Source organism: Dasypus novemcinctus, chromosome 21 (assembly GCF_030445035.2).
Source record: "Dasypus novemcinctus isolate mDasNov1 chromosome 21, mDasNov1.1.hap2, whole genome shotgun sequence".
In the NCBI taxonomy this organism is placed as follows: Eukaryota; Metazoa; Chordata; class Mammalia; order Cingulata; family Dasypodidae; genus Dasypus; species Dasypus novemcinctus.
This window is the reverse complement of record NC_080693.1, coordinates 24584019-24609206: the sequence shown is the minus strand read 5'-3', so window position 1 is coordinate 24609206 and position 25188 is coordinate 24584019. Positions and strand designations below refer to the sequence as shown.

At 55.6% G+C, this 25188-nt stretch overlaps 3 protein-coding genes across 4 annotated transcripts; 2 read left to right on the top strand and 1 right to left on the bottom strand.

The window, feature by feature from the left end:
• Positions 1–37: 37 nt before the first annotated feature.
• On the bottom strand, positions 38–4106 carry SLC25A35 (solute carrier family 25 member 35). Its single transcript, XM_004462422.5, has 5 exons — positions 3156–4106; positions 1858–1923; positions 1280–1432; positions 775–909; positions 38–626 (listed from the first exon to the last, which is right to left on the bottom strand). Exons 1-5 carry the CDS (start codon positions 3528–3530, stop codon positions 453–455), a joined length of 903 nt encoding a protein of 300 aa, XP_004462479.1. The 5' UTR covers positions 3531–4106; the 3' UTR covers positions 38–452.
• A 7497-nt stretch (positions 4107–11603) lies between these two features.
• Positions 11604–22335, top strand: ARHGEF15 (Rho guanine nucleotide exchange factor 15). Of its 2 annotated transcripts, XM_004462419.4 has the most exons (17): positions 11604–11697; positions 12146–12181; positions 13393–14033; positions 14307–14636; positions 14851–14905; positions 15787–15845; positions 15946–16157; positions 16248–16408; positions 16579–16731; positions 16858–16987; positions 18648–18722; positions 18842–18934; positions 19020–19180; positions 19277–19429; positions 19586–19668; positions 19830–19934; positions 20688–22335. In XM_004462419.4, the coding sequence occupies exons 3-17, from the start codon at positions 13442–13444 to the stop codon at positions 20837–20839; spliced, it is 2514 nt and encodes an 837-aa protein (XP_004462476.1). In that variant the 5' UTR covers positions 11604–11697; positions 12146–12181; positions 13393–13441; the 3' UTR covers positions 20840–22335. The 2 variants fall into 2 exon arrangements, with proteins under 2 accessions (XP_004462476.1, XP_004462474.1); XM_004462417.4 differs by lacking the exon at positions 12146–12181.
• Positions 21731–24835, top strand: LOC131274988 (uncharacterized). The gene is made up of 4 exons (XM_058283509.2): positions 21731–22067; positions 23734–23853; positions 24138–24269; positions 24496–24835. The coding sequence occupies exons 1-4, from the start codon at positions 21731–21733 to the stop codon at positions 24753–24755; spliced, it is 849 nt and encodes a 282-aa protein (XP_058139492.1). The 3' UTR covers positions 24756–24835.
• The last annotated feature ends 353 nt before the right edge of the window (positions 24836–25188 follow it).

The window sequence follows — 25188 nt, the reverse complement described above, 5'->3', positions numbered from 1 at the left end:
CCTGTTCCTTCGCTGTGCATAAACATAAGACACCTCCTTTCTGCCGAAATAAACTTGCTTTATAACCAATATAATCTCTGTGCTTGTGCATATAACAGGACACCTGGGTCCCCCAGGTCCCTTTGGTCCTGGCGGGGAGAGTTTAAAGCTGTGCATGGGAGAGGGAGGGACCCAAGGCCAGTAGTGGAGTGACCAGTTCAGCCCTGAGAGAGGGGCGGTAAAGTATACAGGGGGTTGGGGAGGGGAGCTTGACAGTCACACCCGAGAAAGGAGGGAAGGAAACTATCCCTTATAGTGAATCAACCCTGAGAGAGCAGACGGAGTGGGGAGGGGTTGGCTGTCCCCCTGGGATGGGTGAAAGGTCACCTGGTCAAAAGTTACCTAGACCTACTAGTGGAGGCAGACATGTCGAAGGAGTGTTGATTTGGTGGAGTGGGGGGTGCAGGTAGCTGTTATTTGGTGTACTTATGGTAGACGATGCGCAGCTGGTCCCAGAAGAAGAGGGAGAGGATGGTGTGGGGGCCAAGGCGGAAGTAGGAGGCACCTAAACCCTTGTACATGCCAAAAATGCCCTCCTTCCGAGCCGTCTGCAGCAGAGCGTCCAGCAACCCCCGGTACATGAGGCCCTGAGAGCAAGATGGAGAGGGAAGGAGAGCACAAGGAGTTTCAGCGCCCACCAGGGGCCTCACCTGCAGATTATACTTTAAGTCCGTCCCACCTGCACCCATGAGCTGCTTTCTCCACTCCCCAGCTTTCCCTACCTGCCTCCCTTACCTTGCCCTGACTGTCTGTGGGCTGATTGTAGAGCCTTGTGCTGACCACATCAAAGGGTGTCATGGCCAGGACCACCGCGATGCCACTCGTCATGGCTGCTGCCAGAGCTGCTTTCCAGCTCTGGGGAGGAAACACCTAAGAGGGGACGGAGGAAGAATGCTGTCAACTAGCTAGTCGTTCAACACCTAGGACAACCCTGGGCTGGGCAGCGTGGAGAGCTGGTAACTAAAGGTGCTTACCCTCCTTCAGTTATAAAGCAGTGTGATGACACTGGGAAGGAGGAAGGGCAGGGTGCCCTGAGGACTCAGGGGTAACCTTCTGGAAGGGAGTGACGAGGGAACCGTGGGGTCTCTAAAGAGTCAGCAACCCCCAAGCCCTCCAGCTTGCTGCTCCCTCACATTTGAGTGTTGGCACCGTTCCCGCTAGGACCCACCTCAGCTTGCCCTCCCCCATCCCCCATTATTTGGGATGGCCCCACTCCATTCCCCAAGGGGGGGGGCAGTACCTCCCACTGAGTTATGAGGTCCTTGGTGGATGTGAAGGTGCACAGCTGGGTAGAGGAACCGACGACAACTCGGGGCAGGCCGCCCATGGCCCCACGCCACAACCCCACCAGGCCATGTTTCTGGCCAATCTGGACTAGCGCCTGAAACATGCCCTGGTGGGGGGAAGACCATGAGGGCAGGGTTCAGTCACCCCAGCATCAGGGGCTATCACCTCCTAACACTGCCAAGGATGGGTCCCTAACAGGCACCCGTTGTCTAGACAACCAATCCCGTGTGGGGTTAGAGCCTGAATGTTGGCCCCTCAGTTGTGTCCCTCCCTCCCCACCCCAGAATTAAGGGCAGGATATATGGAGGCGAGGACCTGAGGAGGTCAGGAGAATGAGGTGAGAGAAACTGGTGTGGAAGACTGGAGTTAGTGGGGTACGTGTTGGAAAGAGGGTCTGGGGAACTCCAGGGCCAGAACGGATGGTTGGGCAGAGCAGTGGTTGGGGCTGGAGCTGTGGGGTGCAGGCCGAAGGCTGGGAGAATGCGCAAGAGAGAGGGCAGGGGCTCCGGTGGAGGGGTGGGAAACCCTCACCTGGTGCTTGTACTGGTGCCCTACGGCAATTTCTGTGGCTGCCTGTGCCTGTAGGTGTGTCTTCACCTGGGAACAAGAGAATATCATAGCCTCTGCCCCAGTGGCCATCCTCCCACCTCAGAGACCCAAACTCTAGATCCCCTCACACTTCCTCTAGAGTGTTGGGCAAAGAATATCCTTTTAATCTGATAATTACTGTGGTTCCCATGAAACAAACTGGTCACAAGACTGTGTCCCTTGGCTGCAGTCCCAGGGGATGGATCTCCTAGCACTGCAAAATACCCCACCCCCTCCACATCCTCCTTCCCTTGGGGGATGGGGTGGAGGATGGGGAGGATAGAAAATGACATTTCCAAAGTCTTCCTTAGGCAAGACTAAGTATTCCGCCTCTCTTGCCTGCTCCCATTCCCAGACCGGATCTCCAGCACCCACCACAACCAGGCTCCCCATTAGGCTCTGAGGCAGACTGTGAGGGTCCATCTGCGAAACCTGCTCCCTAGTCTCCAAGCCCTGCAGGGACATGTCTCTAGCTGACTTTGGAGAGGTTACTATTGAATCTCATACCCTGGGAGTGAGGCCAGCTTGCCTGTCCCCTTACAGAACATACCACCTCCCAGTGACTTTCCAGGAGGAGCAATACGCAGGGCCTAGACCTAACAATAACCAGCTGTGTGACCTTGAGCCAGTCACCTCCCCTCTCTGAGTCTCAGGCTCCTGCCCCTTCATTTATACCAGGTGAACTCAAAGTAGCAGACTGGATCGTAATCCAGCGCTGCCACTGCCTAGGATTCTCCCGCTATACCATTTGATGTATTTTACGCAAATTCTTCATCCTCCCCTACACGAATCTACCAACAAACTCAATATCAGGTAATGATCATGAAATGATAAAGACAATACTATGTGCCAGGATTTGTACTAGTACTTAACATGTATGATTACTTCATTTGTCTCACTCCATCCTCCCAGCAATCACACAAAAAAGGTACTACAATTGTCTCCATTTTATGGACATGGCAACTGAAGCTCAACAACTTGTAATTTTCAAAGCCAGGATTTGAACCCCAGAAAGGCTTATTACAGAGTCCATAATCTCAACCAACACACTCGATTGTTTCTATTGGATGGGTATGTACAGGGCAGATCAGAAGACCCCAAAGCCTGCCAGCATTTTCCTGACACCCCTCCCTGCTTGCAGCAGGACAGCACCCTACCACATTTGCCCTTGTGAAGACCCCGGCCCCCACCCTGCACCAAGGGTCTGCCCTGAAGGCCTCAGGCAGGACCCCTTTTCTCACCATGTATATGGGACTCCCCAAGTAGGCTCCCAGGGCTCCAGCCAGAGCCCCAGTTGCTGCACTGCGGGGAGGGCTGAGGGTGCCTTCGGAGGTGCGCAGGTAGCCTCCAGCTTCGACCATCCCATAGGTGCCCAGCCGGATGCCATTCATCAAGAACTGGTATATGAGGGCAGGGGTCAGGCCCTTCTGCAGGGCAGCCAGGCCATCCACCCTGCCAATGGTGATGAAGGCATGGAAGACGTTTCTGTAGTGCCGCTGGTAGGTGCCGGGAGCCCGCAGTTCCCCCTGCAACTGCATTCTTGTCTTCACCACCTCCAGAGGGTTGGTGAACACACAGGCCCCGCACGCTGCCAGGCCACTCAGCAAGAAGTCCATGATGGGGTGGAAGTAATGGGAACTGGTCCCTGGAAGAATGTCAAAACGAGTCTCAGAAAGTGGGTCGGAAGTCAGGGGAAGATCTCAGTGTCGGTGGTCCAGCCAGCAGAAGGTAGGAATTTGGAGGTCTGGAGCCAAGAACTGGCCAGGCTCAAGAGCCAAACACTTTGGGCGTCAGGAGCTGGCAAAGAGGGAAGAAAGAGGAGTTTAGGAGTCTGGTGAGAAAGCTATGACAGGGTCCTGTCGGTCACGGAGTTTGGGGTCCAGGATGGGTAGAAGCCAGGATGGCAGGTGGGATGCAGGGTACCGGAGTTGGGAGTAGGGGAGGGAAACGCGGAGCTGGGAGCTGGGAGCTGGAGCCGGTAGCCGGGCAGGGGAAGGGAAGAGAAAACCAGCAGGTTAAGGAGGAAATGGATCCGGTGGCGTCTTCGGGACAGCACGGCACTCTGGATCCGGGAAGGAAGCCGGGGCTCCGGTCAGGGGTGACGGTTCCCAGGCAGCTGCGGGCTCTGGCCGCAGCTTAGGCTCGAGTAGCCTGCTCAGGCCAGACAGCCACACTCCAGTCGAGGGAGTGCGGCCAATGGGGAGCCTGCAAGAGCCGAAGGCGAGCGCCGCAGCCAATCAGCGCCGAGCCGGTTCCGCGGCCAATGGGAGGCGCCCTCGGCGACCCAACCCCCGGAACCTGCCCGGGGGCTGTTGGCGTTAACTCTTCCCGCCCCGGCGCTGGGGCAGCGGCCTCGGAGGTGCCCGGGGGCGCAGAGGCGTTTTCTACGGGCGAGGGGGAGAAGGTGGGGTCTGGGCTTCTGGACGGGACCCGAGGCTGAATGGGGAGGCTGTGGGTGCTGCTCCTCCTGCGGGCGGAGGCCTCAGCGCCTGGTGGGGTTGCCTAAATGTAGGTCCACGCCCGCTTGGCTCCGGCTCCTGGAGGGCTCGGAAGCTGTGGCCCCGCCTGCGGGTAGAGATGGGACGAGAGAGCTGGAAGGGAAAGATCTGAGGCTGATCGTCTACGGGTTCCTGGACCGTGGAGATGTGGTTGGTCGAGGGCCGGGAGCGAGAGACAGAGGCCTGAAGGCTGGGGAGGGAGTGTGGTCACCTTCCCAGCTCTTTTTTTTAAGATTTATTTTATTTATTTCTCTCCCCTTCTCCCGGTTGTCTGCTCTCTGTGTCTATTCACTGTGTGTTCTTCTGCGTCCACTTGCATTGTCAGGTGGCACCGGAAGATTGCGTCTTTTTTATTGAGTCTTCTTGCTGGGTCAACTCTCCGGCTGTGCGGTGCCACTCCTGAATGTTGGAGATTTGGACCCGAAGGGTATCGGGAATGAAAGAAAGAGAATAGGGAGAAGGAAACAAAGAGAAAGAACGAGCGAGCTGGGATCAGGGGGTCTGCGAGTAGAGGCTCCTCAGACAACTTTATTGTTTACAAGGGGCTCTCTATATACCCCAGTCTATATGACAACAAGCAGCAACATGCAGTTAACTATAAGCAGTACTAAGGAATTTAAAAAATCTTATCAAGGTACAAAGTCTAAGGTACAAAGTCTAAGGGTTCTATTTACTACAAAAGGTCTGTGCTCATTTTTTCTTTCAGCCTTTAACAGCTTCATTCCGTTTGCCAGGAACTCTTAATTACCACATTCCTTAGGTTGCAAGCATAGCCATGGAAACAGCGCGTCTCTCCTTGTGAGACCATTGTGCCTCAGTTCCCAACACTGGGCAGGCTGTGCTTTTTTTCACCTGGGGCAGCTCTCCTTGAGGGGTGCACTCCTTGTGCGTGGGGCTTCCCTATGCGGGGGCTCCCCTGCGTGGCAGGCACTCCTTGCCGGGAGGCAGTATTGCCCGTGGGTCAGCTTACCACACAGGTCAGGGGGCCCTGGGGGTGGGACCCTGGTTCCGTATGGTAGGCGGATGCTCTATCAGTTGAGCCACTTCCGCTTCCCCCAAGCTCTTTTGATCGCACGGTGACCGGGAAGCCGAGGCAGAGGAAGCTGGCACAGGGCTTTAGGTCTGCTCTACAACTAGGCGTAGGTTGCAAGGGGTGGGAAGCATCCTGAGATTCTGAATTCCTGGACATGATGATGAGTCTGGACATGGTTAATCATGGAAGAACACCCGAGAAAAGACACCAGGGAAACTAGTAGAAGGGTTGAGGGAGAAGACTTGGAGAAAGAAGACGGGTTAGGAGATGCACTTGGGGCGGGAGGCGGCAGCAGAGAGCTCACCTGTGTGAGACACAGCCCCCAGACTTAAGCTCAGAGCGCACTTTGGGTCTTCCTTTTTTTTTAATTAATTAATTTATTTATTTATTTTATTTCCCCCCCTCCCCTGGTTGTCTGTTCTTGGTGTCTATTTGCTGCGTCTTGTTTCTTTGTCCGCTTCTGTTGTCGTCAGCAGCACCGGAAGTGTGGGCGGCGCCATTCCTGGGCAGGCTGCTCTTTCTTTTCACGCTGGCCGGCTTTCCTCACGGGCGCAAGGTGGGGCTCCCCGACGCCGGGGACACCCTTGCGTGGCACGGCACTCCTTGCACGCATGGGCACTGCGCATGGCCAGCTCCACACGGGTCAAGGAGGCCCGGGGTTTGAACCGCGGACCTCCCATATGGTAGACGGACACCCTAACCACTGGGCCAAAGTCCGTTTCCCAAGGGTCTTCCTACTTAACATCTCACAGCCTCCTCTGTAAAATGGGATTGATAGTATCTCTTGCCTATCCCTGAGTGAAAGTGTTGGGCTTATAATGGTCTCATAATCAGGTTTCCTGAGAAGTTGAGACCCGTCAGCCTTCTGCCTCTGTGTATTTTGTTCCCATTGCCTGGAATGCCCTTCCCCCTTTTTTGGTGATCTCCAAGTCATTCTTCACCTCAAACATCATCTCTCTTGACTCCTGAAGCTTTTCCAAAGTTTCCACATTCAAAACAAAACAAAACAATAAAAACGATTAAAGGCAGAAAAAAAAAAACAAAGCCTCCACATTCAGCCACTCCCATCCTGCTTTGCTTCTTAAACATTTACACTCAACCACTTTGCTCATTTTGGTAAGCCTTTGTTTACTGTTAGTCTCCTTTTCAAGACGGGGAGTTCCGGGGTGCCCCGGTGCCAGGTATGGTGATGTGCTGCTAACTCATTGAGCCATGGGGTGAGGCAAGAGGGGTATAGTCTGGGATGAAGGGTAAAGTAGAGCAGATAATGGGGCTCCTCACCACCTCAGGTAAGGCCCTGAAACAGTCCCAGGAACTTTCCAAGGAACACTCCCCAAATGCCATTTCTGGCTGGGATGAGATTTCATCATTGTATTCCTTGAGCTTACACTAGTGCAGGGGTTCTTAATAAGAGGTCTGTGAGCTTGAATTGCAGTTCAAAAAATATTATTTTGGGAAATGGACATGGCTCAGCTGATAGAGCTCCGCCTACCATATGGGAGGGTCCAGCGTTCAAACCCCAGGCCCTCCTGACCCGTGTGGTGAGCTGCTGGAAACAGCTACCTTTTTAAAACATTGTTTCCTTGCCCCTTTTCTCTTTTTTTCATTCCTGATACCCTTCGGGTCCAAATCTCCAACTGAGCTGGCCCACGCGCAAGGCTGTCGCGTGCAAGGAGTGCCATGCCACGCAGGGGCGCTCCTGTGCCCTGCAAGGAGAGCCGTCCTGCGTGAAAAAAGTGCAGCCCGCCCAGGAGTGGTGCTGCAAGGAGAGCTGACCCATGCAGCAAGATGATGTAACAAAAAAGAGACACAGTTTCCCGGTGCTACCAAGGGTGCAAGCAGGCACAGAACATACAGTGAGTTGGCACGAGGGCAGACAATGGGGGATAGGGGGTTGGGAAGGGGAGAGAAATAAAATAAATCCTTAAAAACAACATTACTCTTGGGAAGCGGATGTGTCTCAGGCGACTGGGTTTCTGCCTACCACATGGGAGGTCGCTGGTTTGGATCCTGGTGCCTCCTAAAGAAGACAGCAAACTGCTGCACGGGCAGGTGCGGTAAACTGTCTCCCATGTGGAAGGCAGGTGCTCAACTGCTTGAGCCACACCCATTCCCACTCATTGCCTCTTGCCTTTTGACCAAACCCTACCTGATCCTCAAGGCACAGTAGTGCCCCCCCATCCCCCCACATTCCACACAAAACCTTTCCCGGTCACCGAATGAATGGTCTAAGGGAGCCTGAGGGAGGCTTGAGGCTGCCTGATGTGGAAGCAATGAGGCACACACCTGAGGAGTCCTTCATCCTTCCAGGAGGCAATCCCCAAGCAAAATCAAAACCAATCACATTGATGTTCCTAGAGTTACTTTGGTAAGAATATTTCAGATTGAAACTTTTTTTTTTAAATTTTCACAAAGATATTCACTGCAGCATTATTTATAATGGCCAAAATGACCAGGACCCAGGAAATGCATTGTAATAGTTAGGATTCTTTCAACAGTGAATGACAAACCGAGCTCCAACTAGCTTAAGCGCAAAAGGGAATGCAGTGGCTCAAGTAACTGGGAAGCTCGAGGGGCTCAAATGCTGTTGTCCGCCCTCTCCCCATCCCATCGCCCTCCCATCTCTTGGCTCTGCTTTCCTCTGGTGCAGGGCTCATTTTCTCTCACTATTGACTGGTTTTCTCCACTCGTGGATGAAGGGAGGCCAATGCAAGCCAAGGCACAGACAACTTCAGACTTACATTGTTCCTGCCCTTTGACCCAGGGGAAGGGAAAGCTTCTCTTTCCCACAGGCCCACATAAGGAGGCTATCCTGGTTTGGGTGACTTGCTCATTCCTTATCTAGTCTTTTTTTTTTAAAGTGTTCAATCAATGGTATTTGGTATAATCACATAGTTGTGCATTCATCACCTCAATCATCAGTAGAGCATTTTCATTATGTCAATAATAATAAAAAACAAGAAAATTCTTCACTCCTGGGTTAGTCTTGACCGGAGGAACAGGGTACTGTGCTGGGCCAAACTTGAGACAGGTGGCCAGGGGAGGCTGCTGTGATTAGTTGTCTCACTGGACCACGTGACGTGGGGAGGAAGATAGTTTCCTAGACAACTGGGAATGCTGTTATCAGGATGGCAAAATATAGTTGATGCCATATTACACTTCCAGGAAGCAAAATGAAAAATGGTTATGTAGCAATGCTAAGAGAAGAAGCAGAATACAGAAATAAAACTGTGATGGCACCTTTGGAATATGGAAAAATAGAATGGATTATTACCCGAAAGATCTTCAGTATCTTTGCAAAAACATCGTACAATAAATGTGTTCATGCAAAAATAATCTGGTGTGTATTGCATGATACCATAGTTTTCAGAGCTCGGTTTCATTTTTGGAATGAGATGGGGGAAAAAATAAATAATTGTTGGTTTTTATAGATCTGGAAAGGAAAGTCATTGTTTTCATCTTTGCAGTTGCTTTGAGCAGTGGCCTCAATATAACACTCCTTTGCCAGGAGCATTAGAACATTTTCGATGCAGCTCCAGAGAGCTTCAGTTACCCAAAACCGTGCTCTTCTGCCTTTGAGGATTGGAGGAGTCGCTCCCCATCAGACAGGTGAACAGCCTCTAAGTGGGTCTGTCCATCCAGGAGAGAGAAAGAAGAGGGGGTGAGCTAAGAGCAGACAGGGGGGACAGAGGTCCAGGTCCAAAGACCTGCCAAACTCATCTAACTCCTCTTTCCCCCACTCTTGAGACCCCCACATCCCCTGGCAGACCGGAAGTGCTTAACATAGTACCAAATACCGTCCACGTTTACAGCTGATGACCAGCACTTTTTGGGAATTTTTAATTTTAATTTTTTGTAAATAGCAAAACTCGTAAAGATTTTCCCATTTCAGTCAAAACAGAATGGGGTTCATTTGGCTAATGTGTATCTAGCGTTTTCAATAGGGTCTCTGAGACACTTTTTTTTTTAATCCCCCACTGTGACTTTTTTTTGCATGCTGTCTGCTCTCTGTGTCCATTCACTGAGCGTTCTTCTGTGTCTGTATTTATTTTTATTTATTCCACCTCCCCTTACGGCTTGTTTTGCTGTCTATGCTGTGTCCGTTTGCTTCACTGCATGTTCTTCTGCATTTTTCTGCTTGTCTTTGCTTGTCTCCCTTTTTTTGTTGCGTCACCTTGCGGCGCTTGCTGGCTTGGTGGCTCTCTGCGGCGTGCGGGCAAGCCTGCCTTCATAAGGAGGCCCCGGGATGAGAACCCAGGGCCTCCCATATGTTAGACGGGAGTCCAAGTGATTGAGCCACAGCCGTTTCCCTTTGAGACCCTCTTGCAGAGATTTCCTCTCCCTGGAAGCCCACAGGGATGTGGAGTAGAGGGCTGGAAGGTTGAATATCTGGCCCTGGGTGTATGTGTGTGTGCGCGCATGTGTGTGATGGGAAACTAGTGGGATCCACAGAACTATGGAGAGGGAAGGAGAGCAAAGGGAGTGGTTGTAGGCTGTGGGGTGGATTCAGTTCAGTTCAAATAATCAAATATTGAGTAGCATGTGTTCGGTTTTGGTCTAGAACTTTGGGGTAAATCAGTGAACAAAACATACAAAGATCCTGCCTCCAGGAAGCTTTCTTTGCAATGTGAAGAGATCATTATAATTAACTGTAAACATACTATGTAAGTAAACTATGTTATATTATAAAGTACAATTGCTATGGGAAAGAAAAAATCAGCAATATAGGGTTGGGTAGAGTGGGTTGTTTTTTGTTTTATTTCCCCAAGAGGTACCAGGGATCAAACCCAGGACCTCACACATGCAAAGGTGGCACTCAACCACCAAGCTACACCCACTCCCCAGAGTGGGCAGTATTTTTTTGTTTTTGTTATTTTAAAGATTTATTTTTATTTATTTCTCTCCCTCCCCCACCCACACCCTCACCCACCCCCCCGCCCAGTTGTCTGCTCTCTGTGTCCATTCACTGCGTGTTCTTCTGTGACTGCTTCTATCCTTATCAGCAGCACCGGGAATCTGTGTTTCTTTTTATTGCATCATCTTGTTGTGTCAGCTCTCCATGTGTGCGGTGCCACTCCTGGACAGGCTGCACTTTCTTTCGCACTGGGCAGCTCTCCTTATGGGGCACACTCCTTGCCCGTGGGGCTCCCGTACGTGGGGGACACCCCTGCGTGGGGCGGCACTCCTTGCGCACATCAGCACTGCGCATGGGCCAGCTCCACACGGGTCAAGGAGGCCCGGGGTTTGAACCGCGGACCTCCCATGTGGTAGGCAGACGCCCGATCCATTGGGCCAAGTCCACTTCCTCAGAGTGGGCAGTTTTAAAGAAGGGTCAGGATAAGCTTCTCATCAAGAAGGTGATATTTGAGTGACAACTTGAAGTAGGGGAGGAATCATCCATGGGGATGTCCTGGGAAGAAGGTTTCCACACAGAAGGAACAGCCAGGGCACAGGCCCTGAGGCAGAAGAGTGCCTGTGAAGAGAGGTAAAGGGAGGAGGGTAGATCTTGTAGGGCCTTGATGGTCGCTGGCTTTTGGGACTTTGGCTTTTACTTTGAGAGAAAAGGGGTTAAAACATACGTTTATCCCAGTTTTCTGGGTTTTCTTCTCAGTGACTTACTTAGAGTGTATGAGAGAGAGAGAGATCTGGGAAAGGTAGGTACCTGGGCTTGGACAAAGACCCCAGAGTTCACAACTGCTCTTGGCCCTTCCTCCCACCACTGTACTTCCCAGGCTCGGGTGTGGCTCCTTCCACCTCCTCAGTTGTTTTCATGACACCCCTTCTCCACCCAGTCTTGAGAACGCAGCTCCTCAATCACAGAGCAAATTAGAGGTGAGAGAGACCCCTGCCCGCCCTCACCCCCTGGAGTACTGACTCCCAGCCAATCAACATCAAAGCCTCTTAGTGGAACAGGGAGAGTCCAGGGCTGGGACCCAGAGAAACAAGAACTGGGCAAGGTGAGAGGCCCAGGCTCCCAGCAAATGCCATACCCACCTGGAGGGGACAGAGCTCAGCTCTCCCTGCCCACCCACTCCGCCTCCCCACCCTCTCTCCCTCCTCTTCACACACACACACACACACACACACACAGCCTGACACAATGGCCGGGTGGGGCTGAGGAACTGGCTTCCTCTGCGAAGATTTCAATCTGGGCCCTCAGTTCCCGCCCCAGAAACACGGAGACACAGGCGCTGGGAGACCCGCACGGGTACTCCAAGGCTGAAAACAGAAACCTCTTTCAAAAGGCTTAAGGTAAGTTCATGGGGTGCTAAGGCAGAAGCCTGGGGGTGTCTCTTGGTGTGAAAGAGGAGGCTGGCTTACCCTCAGAGGTACAGGTTGGAAATTAAAGAAACAAGAGGCAGTGCCAGAGGGAGAGAGGGCCACCCGCAGAATCCCTTAGCCGAGATGCCCAAGCCCGATCACCGGCGCAGCCCCTGTGCGGTCGCCACCCCATCATCACCCCCCCCACCCCAGCCCACTGGCCACACGGAGACAGACACAGTGCCCCAGTGCCCGTGGTGGGCGCAGGCAGGGGCAGAACAGCCCACTCTCCTCCACGCCTGAGCCGCAGCCTTTCCCCAGGCCCGGGGCACCGGGTCTCTCACTCTTCCACGCGCATGTGAAGCGCAGTGTGCTTGGGAGGGGGGGTGTCCGGTTGGGAGGAGGATCTGATTCCTGTTTCCTGCCCCTACTCACTCAGCCCTGGGAGGTGACTGAGAGTGGAGGGGACTCCAGGGTGAGTGCTTGGGGCAGGGATACCTGGGTTTGGGGGAGAGGTCGGAGTCTGGGGCCGGGAAGGAAGCTGGTACCGGGGAGGGGGGCGGGATCCTTGGGGGGGTGAGAAGGCAGGAGCTGGGGAGGCCTAGGGGGCCTCCTGAGAGAGACACAGAGACCCTGAGCTGCCAGACTCAAGGTCAGTCTACAGCCTCCTGCCCTGACCCCGTATCATTTTTAAAAACCCTTTGAGGGGTCCGGAGGGGTCAGATGGTCCTGCTGACTCCTAAAGGGAGTTTGGGGGCAGCCCCCTCTCCCAACCCTGATCCTACGGCCTTCGGTCCGTGGCGACCGAGGAGCCCAGGCCCCGGCATCCTGGCCTCACTGGCCCTCGCCCTCGGTGTGCTCTCCCAGCCACCTCCCCGGGCGTCCTGACAGGGCCCAGGCCTCCACCGGGGCCTCTCTCTGCACCCAGATTGGGTGAGAAGAGAATAGGAGGGCAGCAAGCAGAGACCATGCCCGGGCCTCCTGGTCTCCTGGGGTCAGAGGCTCCAGGAATCTTCATGGCAGGAAAAGGAGACTAAAAATAATCCGGAAAGGGAGAGTCCGGAGAGAGGAACTGGGAAATGGGGGGGCGGAGTGCCGGCCGGGGCAGGGAAACAGTGATGCATTCCTCATCACGGCACACGCGTGAGCACCCACGCAGGCCGCACTCACACGTGCACACCCCCCCACCTTGGACAGTCTGGCCCCATGTGCTCTTTCACGTGCTGCACACACCACGCATGGAACACCTCCACTCGCCCAGTACACACAGAACACGCATGCTCGGGACCCCGGCCCGCAGCACCCCGTCTACATAGCACTCACGACAGTACACGTACACACACAGGGGCTACACTGCAAGCCGACCGTTACGGGTCTAGCCCGACTATGGCAGCAGGAGCCAACAGACCGAGACAGAGAGGGAGGCAGGGAGGGCCGAGGGAGGCTGCTCAGGAAAGTCCTAGGGCCTCAGGAAGGTGGATGAGAAGGAGGGGTGAGAAGTGAAGGAAGGGGACAGGAGAAGGAGGGAGAGGAAGGGCACCAGACCGCCCCCTTGCCCCCACCAGCTCCAAAATCAGGGCTCATTCCCTTGAAAAGGTTTTCTTTGCTCTCTGTGGGTTGCTCAGAGGCTGCTGGTCCACTCCCCTGAGGGGCACTGAAGGCCTCTCTCTCCCTGCCCCTCCTCAGGGGATGACTCCGGCAGAGGGTCCCACTCCTTTGAAGAGCCCAGAGGAAGATGTCGGCCCAGCCCCTTCCTGCAGCAACACCCCCTGCCCAGAAGCCCCCTCGGGTCATCCTCCCCCGCCCGCCTTCTCGCCCCAGGGCTGTCCAGTCCTCTAGGCCCCCCTACAATGGCCCCTCCCCTACCTCCAATGACACTCCACCCCCAATGTGCACCCCCATCTTCTGGGAGCCCCCAGGCGCGTCCCTCAAGCCCCCCGCCCTTCTGCCCCCCTCCGCTTCTAAAACCAGCCTCGACTCCCCCACTTCCCCAGACTCCCCTTCCAGCAGTCCGGGGTCTCGGCGGTCCATCTCCCCAGAGCCTGTTCCCCGGTCCCCAGTCCCCCCGCCCAAACCCTCGGGGTCTCCCCGCACACCTCTGCCCCCGCTCCCTGCTCCCCGGGCCCCGGCCTCCTCGGAGGGCTCAGCCTCGGGCCCTGGCACTGTGCGGAGACTGGCCGGCAGGTTTGAGTGGGGCTCTGAGGGCAGCGCCCAGGCCACGGATGCGCTGGAGGTGGGTCCCCGAGGCGGAGTGGATGTGAACGGGGAGAGGGACGCTCCCCAAGGCCTCCTCGTGGGGAGCGGGGCCCAAGAGAACAGCGCTCCGGGTAAGTGCGTAGTGGGGCAGGGGCAGCTTCAGTCTGCTTCCTCTTGGTAATGGGTACTTTCAGTGGCTACCTTTTCCAAAGTGGATTTTGTGTTTGGAAAATCTGGTTTTCCTATTTCTGGGGTTGGAGGAGGGTCAGGGTTGGGGAGATAGAGGCTCAGGGCTGGAGCTAGAAGCTTCTGTGGCTGGGCGGCCTAACGGGAAGGACGAGGCCTGGGCAGGGTGGGGCCAGCCCCCAGGATGTTCTCCTTCCATCCAACCCTGTCTCCCGCAGATGCCGCCCTGGCCTGCCCTCCCTGCTGCCCCTGTGTCTGCCACACAGCCCGGCCTGGCCTGGAGCTCCGATGGGTGCCCGTGGGGGGTTGTGAGGATGGCCCCAGGGCCCCCTGCCGGGCCTCCCCGCTGCGGGCCTCCCGTTCCCGCCCCAACCCTCCAAGCATCAGTCACCCCCCAGTCATCCTCACATCCTACCGCTCCACGGATGAGCGCAAACTCCTGCCACCCCTCAAACCCAAGCCAACTCGGGGCAGGCAGGAGGCCACCATGTCTGGGGACTCCCCCCAGCCAGACCTCAGTGTGCCCTCCGAAGATGGAATCCAAACAGGTACAGGGCCCGGGGGGAGTGGACCTCTAGGTCAGGAAGGGCAGGGCTGGATGGAGGCGGGACATTCTAAGACCAACCAACTGCTACGGCCCCCAGCAGGCCGTGGGCCTTTGGATCCCCCATCTGCTGCCTCTCTGGGGCTGATGGGAGTTGTAGTTTTCGTGGCAGTAGTCCCTGCAGTGGCTGGGGTCTTCAGTTGGGATTCTCTTTCCAGGGGGCAGTCCTGAGGAAGCTCCACAGAACGCTTCTCCAGCAACCTTGGAGGGCAGGTACTAAATACCCCCACCCGATTCTCTCACGACTCCCAGGCACCTACCCCAGGGCAGGCTAACCCTCAAGTCCAGCTAAATCGCACTTCCAGGAAGGTGGGATGAAGAAGGGCGGGGCCTCTAGAGACTGGTAGCCCTATTTTCCCATTCCAGCTCTGTCCCTTATTCATTACATGACCTTATCCAAGTCACCTAAGTTTTTTGGGTGTCAGCGTCCTCATCTATGAAATGGGGATAAGCCTCCCAGCTACTTCATAGCGTTGTTGGGGTACGATGTTGGTAAAGGGCTGGGCCCATGCTAAATGCCCCCTGTTGAGTTTTCTACCCCCACCCCCCACACACACCTTGAGCCTCTACTGCAATTCTTGTCCACAGACCCACTTAACAAACATCTCTTCTATATCATGATCATTATCAGAGTTAATCCTGATCTATTCATTTATTCAACTTTTATCGATGTTGTGGGAGATCATTCTCCCAGGTTTGGGGCGCAGGTGACTGGGTGTGTGGTGGTGCTGATGATCAGAAGAGGGGACAGAAAGAGCCACAGGTGGTGACAGGGGAGGTGTAAGAGCTGGGTCTGATCATGTTGAGTTTCACCCAGGCACAAATAGGATGCTCCAGACAATGGTTGCTATAGCGGAGGGTGGGAGATGGACACTTGGAAGTCTCTTGTGCAGAGTAGTTGAGTTAATAGTTCAGGGTCTCCTGGAGAACAGGAACATCAAAAAAAAAAAAAAAAAAAAAAAAATCTGGAAAGCCATGAGAGTCCCTGCCTACAAGCACGCAGGCTGCGCACTCCTTACACCATTGAGCGAATAGCACCCCCTGGAGGCGTGCAACAGCAGTGGCCTTGGGGCACTCCCATCCTTTTCCCCCAGGGATGAAGAGGAGCTGGAGGAGCTGAAGGAGCAAAACTGGGAGCTGCCCCTGCACGACGGTGAGAGCCTCTGGACCTCGGGGCCCCTGCCGTGACCACCACGCAGCGGAGAGGGGCCTGGGACCCTGACCTTCCCTAATGCACCACCTCTGTTCCCCAGAACCCCTGTACCAGACCTACCGAGCAGCCGTGCTGTCAGAGGAGCTGTGGGGGGTTGGCGAGGATGGGAGTCCCTCCCCAGCAAATTCTGGAGAAGCGGCCACCTTCGCGCGGCCCCCCGGGCCCCGCAACACGCTGTGGCAGGAGCTCCCGGCTGTGCGGGCCAGCGGCCTCCTGGAGACGCTCAGCCCCCAGGAGAGGCGCTTGCAGGAGGTGGGCACGCCCGGGGCCGGGGGAGAGCGCGGCCTGGGGCCCGAGCTGGCCACCAAGGGGCCTTGCCCCGACCGCCCTGCTCTTCCTCAGAGCCTGTTTGAGGTGGTGACGTCCGAGGCCTCCTACCTGCGCTCGCTGCGCCTGCTGACCGACACCTTTGTGCTGAGCCGCGCGCTCCGGGACACGCTCACCCCCCGGGACCACCACACCCTCTTCTCCAACGTGCAGCGAGTCCAGGGAGTCAGCGAGCGGTCAGTGGGGCCCCGTCCTTCCAGACTCCAGCCCCGGGGCCACCCTGCGCACTCCCGGGCTGGCCGCGCGTCCGGGATGCCACCCTTCCGCGGCCCCAGTCAGTTCCCAGCTCTTCCCTCATTCCCCGGCTCTCCGGCCTCTCCATGGCTTGCTTTCCCGGCTGCTTCAGGTTTCTGGGCACGTTACTGTCGCGTGTGCGCAACTCTCCTCACATCAGCGACCTGTGCGACGTGGTGCACGCCCACGCCGTGGGGCCCTTCTCGGTGTACGTGGATTACGTGCGGAACCAGCAGTATCAGGAGGAGACCTACAGCCGCCTCATGTGAGACCCTCCGGGAGGGAGCCGGGAGCAGGGCCGCGGCCTAGGCCGGAGCAGGCGGGCAGGCTCGTCCCAGGGGCCGGGGAGGGCCTGGAGGCAGCCGCCAGCGTCCCCGGCCTGCTCCTGCAGGGACACGAACGTGCGCTTCTCCGCCGAGCTGCGGCGGCTGCAGAGCCTGCCCAAGTGTGAGCGACTCCCGCTGCCCTCCTTCCTGCTGCTGCCCTTTCAGCGCATCACCCGCCTCCGCATGCTCCTGCAGGTACCCGCCTGGCGTGGGCCTTCTCTGCCTCACCGACCTGGTGGCAGACTCCCTAGGGCTGGCTATTACCCATCCCATCATGAACACAGAAATCCCCACATCACAGCTCCTCAGCTGGGCCTTTGCATCCAGGATCGGCCAAACCCTGCCTGGAGTTACCCAGGACCTCAAGGATTCCTGAAGGAAAGAGGCTCAGGCTAGAGACAGGGGTTGCAAGTTGAGCTCTGCCTCTAACTGGCCGAGGGGCCTTGGGCCTTGGGCCTTGGCCAGGCCCCCACCCGCCCTGGGTCTCAGGAGAAGGGTGGTCTTTGAGGCCTCCTCCAGCTGCATTCCTCTACTGCAGGCATTCTCAGAGGGGTGATATCACCCTCGAGGAGGGAAAAACTGATTCTTGGTAGGAGATGTGGGAAAAAAACCCACGCATTTTGAAGGTTGTGGCCCTCCAAAGGCCCATAGTACCTTCACAGATGAACAGTTATGTCTGTGTTGTTAAAATTTCATGGTTGGGGACACATATTTTATGATCTCCCTTATATGAAACAATTAGAATATGCAAATTCATAGTCAGAAATTAGAATATAGGTTAACCAGGGACCTGTGGTGTTGGGGATTGGGAGTTAATATAATGATTGATGGGTACAGAGTTTCTGTTTGCAGTGACAGAAACGTTTTGTAGTTCACAACATTGTGAATGTAATTAATACCACTGGATCGTATCCTTGAAAGTGGTTAAAATGGGTACTTTTATGTCGTCTATATGTTACCAGAATAAAAGCTAATTTTTAAAAAACAATATAGAACTGTACAACAAAGAGTGAACTATGGACTATAGTTAATAGTATAATTATAATAATATTGGTTCATCAACTGTGACAAAGGTCCTGAAATTTTTTCACGGTAGGTGACGATTAGGAAAAAAATGTCTAAAAAGTCTCTTTAGGTGGGTGATAATGAAAAAAAAGGTTGAGAAGCACTCTTCATGAGAAAACCACCCTCCAAAACCAGGTCACCAATGTGGGGAATCGCAACTAGATTATCTGCTTCTTGATGTTTTATGCAGTTTTATCTATTCCCAGTGTAGAGAGCACAATAATAATAATGGTGATTATCGTAATAGTTAAACACCTCCTGAGTGCTATTCTGTTCTAAGTGCAGGTGCCCATTTAACTCTAGGGACAATTATTAGCTTAACTTATAGATGAGGAAACTGAGGCACAGAGAGATTAAATAACCTGTCCCAAGTCATATAGATAGTAACTGATGGAGACAAAATTTGAACCCAAACACTCTTAAGGACTCTGCTATATTGTTTGCACTAACCATTGTGGTTAATAACTAGTTAAATAATAGCTACCCTCTCTTCAACATTTATTTGTACCAGGGACAATGCTAAACTCTTCCCATGCATTTCCTTACAATGGTGCTTTGAGGTGGGCATTATCCCCATTTACAGGTGGGGAAATGGAGGCTCAGAGAGGTAGGATGACTTACTCAGAGTCTTGCAGATGGTGAATGGTGAGGTCCCTCAGCTTTCTGAGGGATTTCTGCCCCAGACCTGCAGACCCCAAGCTGAGCATTTCTCCAAGCTAGGCATGGTCCTCTGAGCTGTGACCCTTTTGACAGTGCATGGGGCCCAGTCACCTTTCCTTCTTGTCCCCAGAATATCCTGCACCAGACAGAGGAGGGCTCCAGTCGCCAGGAGAATGCCCAGAAGGCCCTGGGTGCTGTCAGCAAGGTGGGCAGGGGTGGGGTGCCAAGGTCAGGAGAGGTGACGAGGTGGTAGGGAGAGAGGGAATGGGTGGTAGGGAGGAGGGGCTGGCCGCTGGGGTGGGTGACCCGGCTCCCCCTTCCCAGATCATCGAGCGTTGCAGTGCCGAGGTGGGGCGCATGAAGCAGACTGAGGAGCTGATCCGGCTCACCCAAAGGCTGCGCTTCCACAAAGTCAAGGTCGGATCCTGCCCAGACTCCCCATCTTCTCTTTTCCCAGAGCCCCAGGAGGCTCCTGGAGAACCTCCTCTCTGCTTCCTCGCAGGCCCTGCCCTTGGTCTCCTGGTCTCGCCGCCTGGAGCTGCAAGGGGAGCTGACGGAGCTGGGTTGCCGCAGGGGAGGCGTGCTCTTCACCTCGCGCCCCCGCTTCACCCCGCTCTGCCTGCTGCTTTTCAGTGACCTGCTGCTCATCACTCAGCCCAAGAGGTGGGTCTCAGGGAGCGAGGGAGCCCAGGCGGCGGTGGAGAGGAGGGGTTCAGCTGGACCCAGCTCTCCCTCTGAACCTCCTCTTTCTATGGGCAGTGGGCAGCGGCTACAGGTTCTGGACTATGCCCATCGCTCCCTGGTCCAGGCCCAGCAGGTTCCGGATCCATCTGGACCCCCTACATTCCGCCTTTCCCTTCTCAGCAACCACCAGGGCCGCCCCACCCAGCGGCTACTCCAAGCTTCCTCCCTGTGAGTTGTGTCACCTTCAGAAAGCCCCTTAGGAGCCTGGCCTGACCTCTCAGATCTCGACCCCTTCCTCCCCAGTCTCTCTCCTCCATGCCCCCCACCTCAGCCCCAGGAGGATCTCCTGGGCCCAATGGCGCACCCTCTCTATATCCCCACCAGGTCTGACATGCAGCGCTGGCTGGGGGCCTTCCCTACCCCAGGCCCTCTTCCCTGCTCCTCGGACACCATCTATGAGGACTGTGGTGCGTATTCCCAAGAGGGCAGGAGGGAGGCGGCAGAAGCTCTAAAGAGTCTTTTTTTTGTATTATTTTTTTGAAGAGACATAGATCACAAAAAATGTTACATTAAAAAATATAAAAGGTCTAAAGAGCCTTGACCCCACTGTCTTGTCATCCACCCCCAGACTGTTCCCAGGAGCAGTGCTCAGAGCCCTCTGCACCTGCCAAGACAGAGGGATGGAGTCTGGAGTGCAGGGGTGGCCCCAAGCATCTGCACAAGAGCCCTGAAGGTGAGAGCTTCTTTTATGTATTTATTCAATAAATCTTGATTAAGCTAGGTGCTGCTCACTGTTGGAGGTCCTGAGGATCAAGCAAAGATCCTAGCCCTGCTGGAGTGTACATTCTGGCAGAGGAAGCAGACAATAAGGAATAAACCACATAAGTAAACTAGATGGTAAGGTGGAAGCTCATGAGTGCTACGGGAAAAACAAAAGTGGAGCAGAAAAGAAGAGGTCCTGTGTCTCAGGGTCGGGTAGGAGGATGATTTTAAACAGGGAGGCTGGGGTGGACCTCATTGAGAAAGTGGCCCATGAGCGGCGACCTGATGGAGGGGAGGAATTTATTCATTTGGGCATTTGGAAGAAAAGAGTCCCAGTTGGAGGCAACAGTCAGTGCAAAGGCCCTGAGGTCTACTGTATCTGAAGAACAGGAAGGTGGCTGCCGAGGCTGGAGGAAGCAAGAAAGGGGAGCGAAGCAGGCGATATCATGGCAGTAATAGGGACCAGATCACATGGGCCCCTGTAGATTGCTGTAAGACAGCCTATGGGGTCACCGGGTCACCCGTTCACGAGAGGAGCAGCTATTGCAGGACCTGACAAGAGGAGTGACCCCGACCCCTCTCTGATGCTGCCATGGCCTCCAGCCCCAGTGCCCTTTCTACCCTCGTCCACTTCTCCACCAATTCCCATAGCCGCCATGACCCTCAAGGCCTCCTCACTGACCCCTCACCCCCGCCCCACCTGGGCCCCTGTCTCTCTCCCCAGGCTGGCTGAAGGGGGTCCCTGGGGCCTTCCCTGCCCAGTTGGTGTGTGAAGTCACAGGGGAGCACAAACGGAGGAGACACCTTCGCCAGCACCAGAGGCTTCTCGAGGCTGTCGGGCCCTTGCCAGGCACCCCTGGTGCCCCTCCACCCTAATGCAGACTGGTGAGGGGGCACAGGTTGGGACAGCTGGCAGCGTGGCCCACGGGCACAGAGTTGCTAAAATCCCCAGCCAGAGAGGACAAAGCCCATCCATCCTCCGGATTCATCGTCAGTGAAAATACTACCTCTAGCGGCAACGAGTAGGGACCCAGCCCCGGGATGGGGCAGCCAGTGCAAACAAGGCCATCTGAGGAGGAGGATGGCTTGACTGTGTTGCCAATGGAGACAGAGCAGCCAATGGGTACTGAGCTGGCTGCACGCCTGACCTGTGAGCATCCCAGCTGTGCTCACCGCCAAGGAAGCTGCAACTGGGTCAACAGAGTTAACAAAGGGCTGCGTTGGAGACGAAGTCCTGGGATAAAATAGCCAACAGGGATGAGCCAGGACCCATGCAGTCAAAGAAGAAGGTGATTTGGGCCCAAGAGAACGGAGTGATCCTGCTTGGTTCTACAGCAATGACCAGTCCTGCCCTTTGAGTCTGGGAAGTATTAGATTCTATTCTCAGGGCACCCCCCGCCCCATGCCCTCTCAAGCCAGTTCCCCTCTACTAGGGGAATCCAGAGTGAGTGTGTCAGACTGTGTGTGCGCGTACGTGTGTGTATGTGTGTTTGTATCCAGGAATGTGATTCTGTTGTACGTGGCATATGTGTGGTGGCTGGCCCCCTTCCCGGATAACTGAGTGCTCCCCTTCTTTCCTTGCCCCCCATTTGCCCTATGATTTGACCTCCAAAGTCAAGTGTGTTGACCTTGGCTTGGCAGCCAGAGGCTGGAGCGTAGGATGAGAGCCCAGGATTCCGGCTCTCTTGGGGGCCAGGGTTCCATGACAGTTGGAGGGGGATGTTTTGGAGCAGCCCATCAGCCTGGTAGAGGAGACAAAGATTGAGGATGTCCAGTAGCCAGGGCCAGAGGCCCTGTGAAGTTCCCAAGTCCTTCTCCTGGCCCCTATACCTGGTCTCGAAGACCAATAGATCCCCCCACCTTAAGTACGACTGGTCCACCAGCCTTAGCCTCAGCTTTCAAACCCAGTTGTGGGCGAAGAAACAGCAACTCTGGGTCATGGGCCGGCTGGTGAGCTTCCTGGGCTTTTTCACCTTCGTCCTGGTCTTCTCGCAGAAATACTGGGCCAGTCAGCAGAGACAGAACGGAGACCTGCTGTGGCTGCCCAACCCCATCCAGAGCATCTGCCTCCAGAAGGGAAACTGCCCCCGCGTGATGCCAGGAGGTGAGGGATGGAGGCAGATAGGAGCAGACAGTTGCTGGCGAGTGGGGGCCCAGGCCTGGGGCTAGGCCACCCACACCTTCCGTCTGCTCACGCCTGGCGACTCGCCCAGGACAGAAGCTGCCACGCTGCCACGGGAGGTGCAGACACTCAGATGGGGAAGGGCACTGGCACCTGGCATGGTCAAGACTTTGGGAATTCACCTAGCTCAATATCTGGCACATGGGAAATTCTCAATAAATGTTGGAGCCGTATTGTGGCTCTTCTTAAAGGAGCAGTGGTCCCCAAAAGGGGTTTGCTAAGAGGGCTGGGGCTGGTAGGAAAGGGAGGCTTTGAGAGCAGGCTCAGTTCTGCTGGGAATTGGGGCCTGGAGACCAGACCTGAGGCCTGAGGGTGTCAGTCCACTCATAGCTCCCCAGGGATCTAAGATGGTGGGCATGGTGGCGGTGGGATGGCAGCTGCTGGGGTGGAGGGCTGCTGCAGGCTGAGGAAGAAGACAGAGCCAGGTATGGCTGGGGTTCCAGTGGGGATGAAGGTGCAGCAAGAGGGACAAAAAGGGGTGGGCGGTCAGCAATAAAAGTCCGTTACTGACCAGCTGAGCATCTCTGTGTACAATCCAATTCAGTTCTACCCCTATCATTGAGTGCTCTGTGCCAGGCACTGTTCTAGGATCTGGGGATACAGAGATGAACTTGACAAAGGCCTCTCTCTCAAGGAGCCCACCTTGGGGGAAGGGAGAGGAAGCACACAATTACCAACTAAATGATAAGTAAGATAAAGTCAGCAGGAGGCGCTACGAGGAAAATGCAGCAAGGGCTGTGGCAAAGAATGTCATGGATGCGTGGAGGGTCACTGTAGGAAGGCCCTGGAGGAAGTGGCATTTAAGCTGACACTCAAAAGACAAGAAGGAGGCAGCCCTGGGCAGCTCTGGGGAAAGAGCATCCCAGGGGTGGCCATGAGGGGACTGCATTCCAGGAACAGAAGATAAGGTAGCGGTGATGGAGCTAGTGCATGTTCTCCTTCAAGTTTCCTGGCACCTGGAGACTCTATCCACCAAGCTCCCACCTCCCTTTCTTTGGTGCATGAGAGAGAGATACTCAGAGACAGACAGATACCCAGAGATAGATACCCAGAGGCAGAGAGGAAGCTACACATGTGCCCCAAGCAAGTGTCCACACAGCTCCTTACCCCTTACCCAATTGCTGCTGCTGCAGAAGGCCCCATGTCCCAATTCAGATGTTCTAATCGTGGGGTAACCGGGAGAGGGAGACCGGAAAGGAGTTGTTTTGGAGGCATTAAGGCACATTAAATACAACCAGATATTCCAAACGAGACTGAAAAGACAGGAAGGGAAGGAGACTGCCGTGTTGCCTGATTTCTGGGGGTTGGTTTCTGTTGTCTTAGAGCCCCCTTTTCATTCCGGGTGTCCTGAGTGTTTTGTGCAGGGTGACAGTCCTGGGGATGGGGGTCCTGCCAGGAGAGCCAAGGGGCATGAAACACTGGTATAAGGGAAAGGGCCAATGTGAGGGAATGAGGAGAAAGTGGGTGAGGAGAAAGTTTGGAGATGGGACTGGGGGTGGTACTGAGGACAGAGAAAGGGGAAGGATAGGGGTGGCCAGAGGTGGCAGCAGGTAACTTGGCTCATCCTGAATCCACCCCTCCCCCCCAGGCATCTGCCTCTTTGCCATGGTTGTGTACAACCTCCTGCTGGTCCCCATCATCTTCTCCATGCTGTGTGGCTCCACGCCTTTCCTGCCCCTCTGGGCTGCCTTCTGCAACTTCTTCATAGGTGTGGTAGGAGGGGCCTCCTTGGGGTGCCCTGTCTGAAGATCCAGGCAGGGTGGTGGTAGGGACTGGTACAGAGAGAGGTTCACGGACCCAACTGGGGAGCCCTGGAGGCACCATTACCTCACGCCTTCATATTCCAACATGCTGGGACAGTGGAAGCCGCTGACGTTTCCACAGGTTTAGGAAAGGCTCGGGTGGGTCCCAGGGTGGGGGAGGGGCTGAGGGACGGCGTGGGGAAGCCCTCTCTCAGAGCTCTGAGTCTGGGTGTGCTCTCTCCACCCCCAGCCATGCTCCTCACATTTGCGGGCATCATATTCGGGGAGTTGATGATCATGCAGATTGGATACGGCACTGACCTGGCTTTGTCCTGGCCCTTCTATGGGCTCTGGGTCAACATCATCCTGGCCACTATTGCCGGTAAGCCGCGGGGTGTTTGCCATCAACGGCCACAAACAACAGGTGGGCGAGAGGAGCCCCCTTTCTCCCCGTGACCCGCTCGCTGGCTCTCTCTCCTCTCCTCTCCCTTCTTTCCTGGGCCCCCCGTTCCACAGCCCATCAGCCAGGCCCAGCTCGCCTCGGCGAGGCAGAGGCTGTGTCTGCAGCCCTGAAAGCGCCTCCCTCTCCGCGCCCTCCTTCCTCGCAGGGCTCATCTGCCTCTTCAGCAGTAAGGGGATCTGCTGGTACTTGTCCCCCGCGTTGCTCAGTACAAAAGCCGGGAGCACCCTCACCGTCCAGGAGCACCTCCCTACGGGCAGCGCCGCCGCAGACCACTTGCCGCCCCTGACCTTGCCTCCCAGCGCGGCCTTTCCAAACCAACGTGCTTCCACCTTCCAGCAGCTGGAGGACGCCGCCGCCAAAACCAAGAGGAGGGAAGTGGTGGAGCTCCCCGAGGTTTCCCTCTGAAGCTACCGGGACGCCGCTCACCTTCTCGGTCGTGGCTCCGCCCCGCCCCCGTGTCTGACTCCGCCCCCGTCGTGGCCCCGCCTCCAGGCTGGCCCCGCCCACCCCGCCCAGCGGCCTTCGAGCTCTCACCGCAGGAAAACCGAGGCCCCGGCGCGGAGGCGGCGGCGGCCCAGGGCGCGCAGCGCGGGTCTCTGCAAGGGGAGGCTGAGCGCGCGTTCTGGCCTCGGAAAGCTCAGTGTTCGCCGCCCACGTGAGGCAGGGCCTGGGGCAGGAGGGGGGTTCCGCACCCACGGAGGAGTCCTTAGGAAGCCGAGGCTTTGGCTAGCGGTCCTCAGACACCTGTGCGCCGGCGAATCCTGGGCGCCCCCTCCCCTCCCCTCCCACCGACCCGAGGACCTGTGGCAGTGGCTGCGGCCTTCCTGAGGCTTGGGGT

Excerpts from the sequence above, each read along its gene's own strand:
- SLC25A35 (XM_004462422.5), bottom strand. The coding sequence starts at position 3,530 with ATGGACTTCTTGCTGAGTGGCCTGGCAGCGTGCGGGGCCTGTGTGTTC. Across the intron at positions 1,433-1,857 it reads GGCACCAGTACAAGCACCAG|GGCATGTTTCAGGCGCTAGT; the intron begins GTGAGGGTTTCC and ends TCCCCCCACCAG. Across the intron at positions 910-1,279 it reads ACCTCATAACTCAGTGGGAG|GTGTTTCCTCCCCAGAGCTG; the intron begins GTACTGCCCCCC and ends GTCCCCTCTTAG.
- LOC131274988 (XM_058283509.2), top strand. The coding sequence starts at position 21,731 with ATGTCCAGTAGCCAGGGCCAGAGGCCCTGTGAAGTTCCCAAGTCCTTC. Across the intron at positions 22,068-23,733 it reads CCCCCGCGTGATGCCAGGAG|GCATCTGCCTCTTTGCCATG; the intron begins GTGAGGGATGGA and ends CCTCCCCCCCAG. Across the intron at positions 23,854-24,137 it reads CTTCTGCAACTTCTTCATAG|CCATGCTCCTCACATTTGCG; the intron begins GTGTGGTAGGAG and ends CTCCACCCCCAG.
- ARHGEF15 (XM_004462417.4), top strand. The coding sequence starts at position 13,442 with ATGTCGGCCCAGCCCCTTCCTGCAGCAACACCCCCTGCCCAGAAGCCC. Across the intron at positions 16,732-16,857 it reads GAGACCTACAGCCGCCTCAT|GGACACGAACGTGCGCTTCT; the intron begins GTGAGACCCTCC and ends CTGCTCCTGCAG. Across the intron at positions 18,723-18,841 it reads CCCTGGGTGCTGTCAGCAAG|ATCATCGAGCGTTGCAGTGC; the intron begins GTGGGCAGGGGT and ends CCCCCTTCCCAG.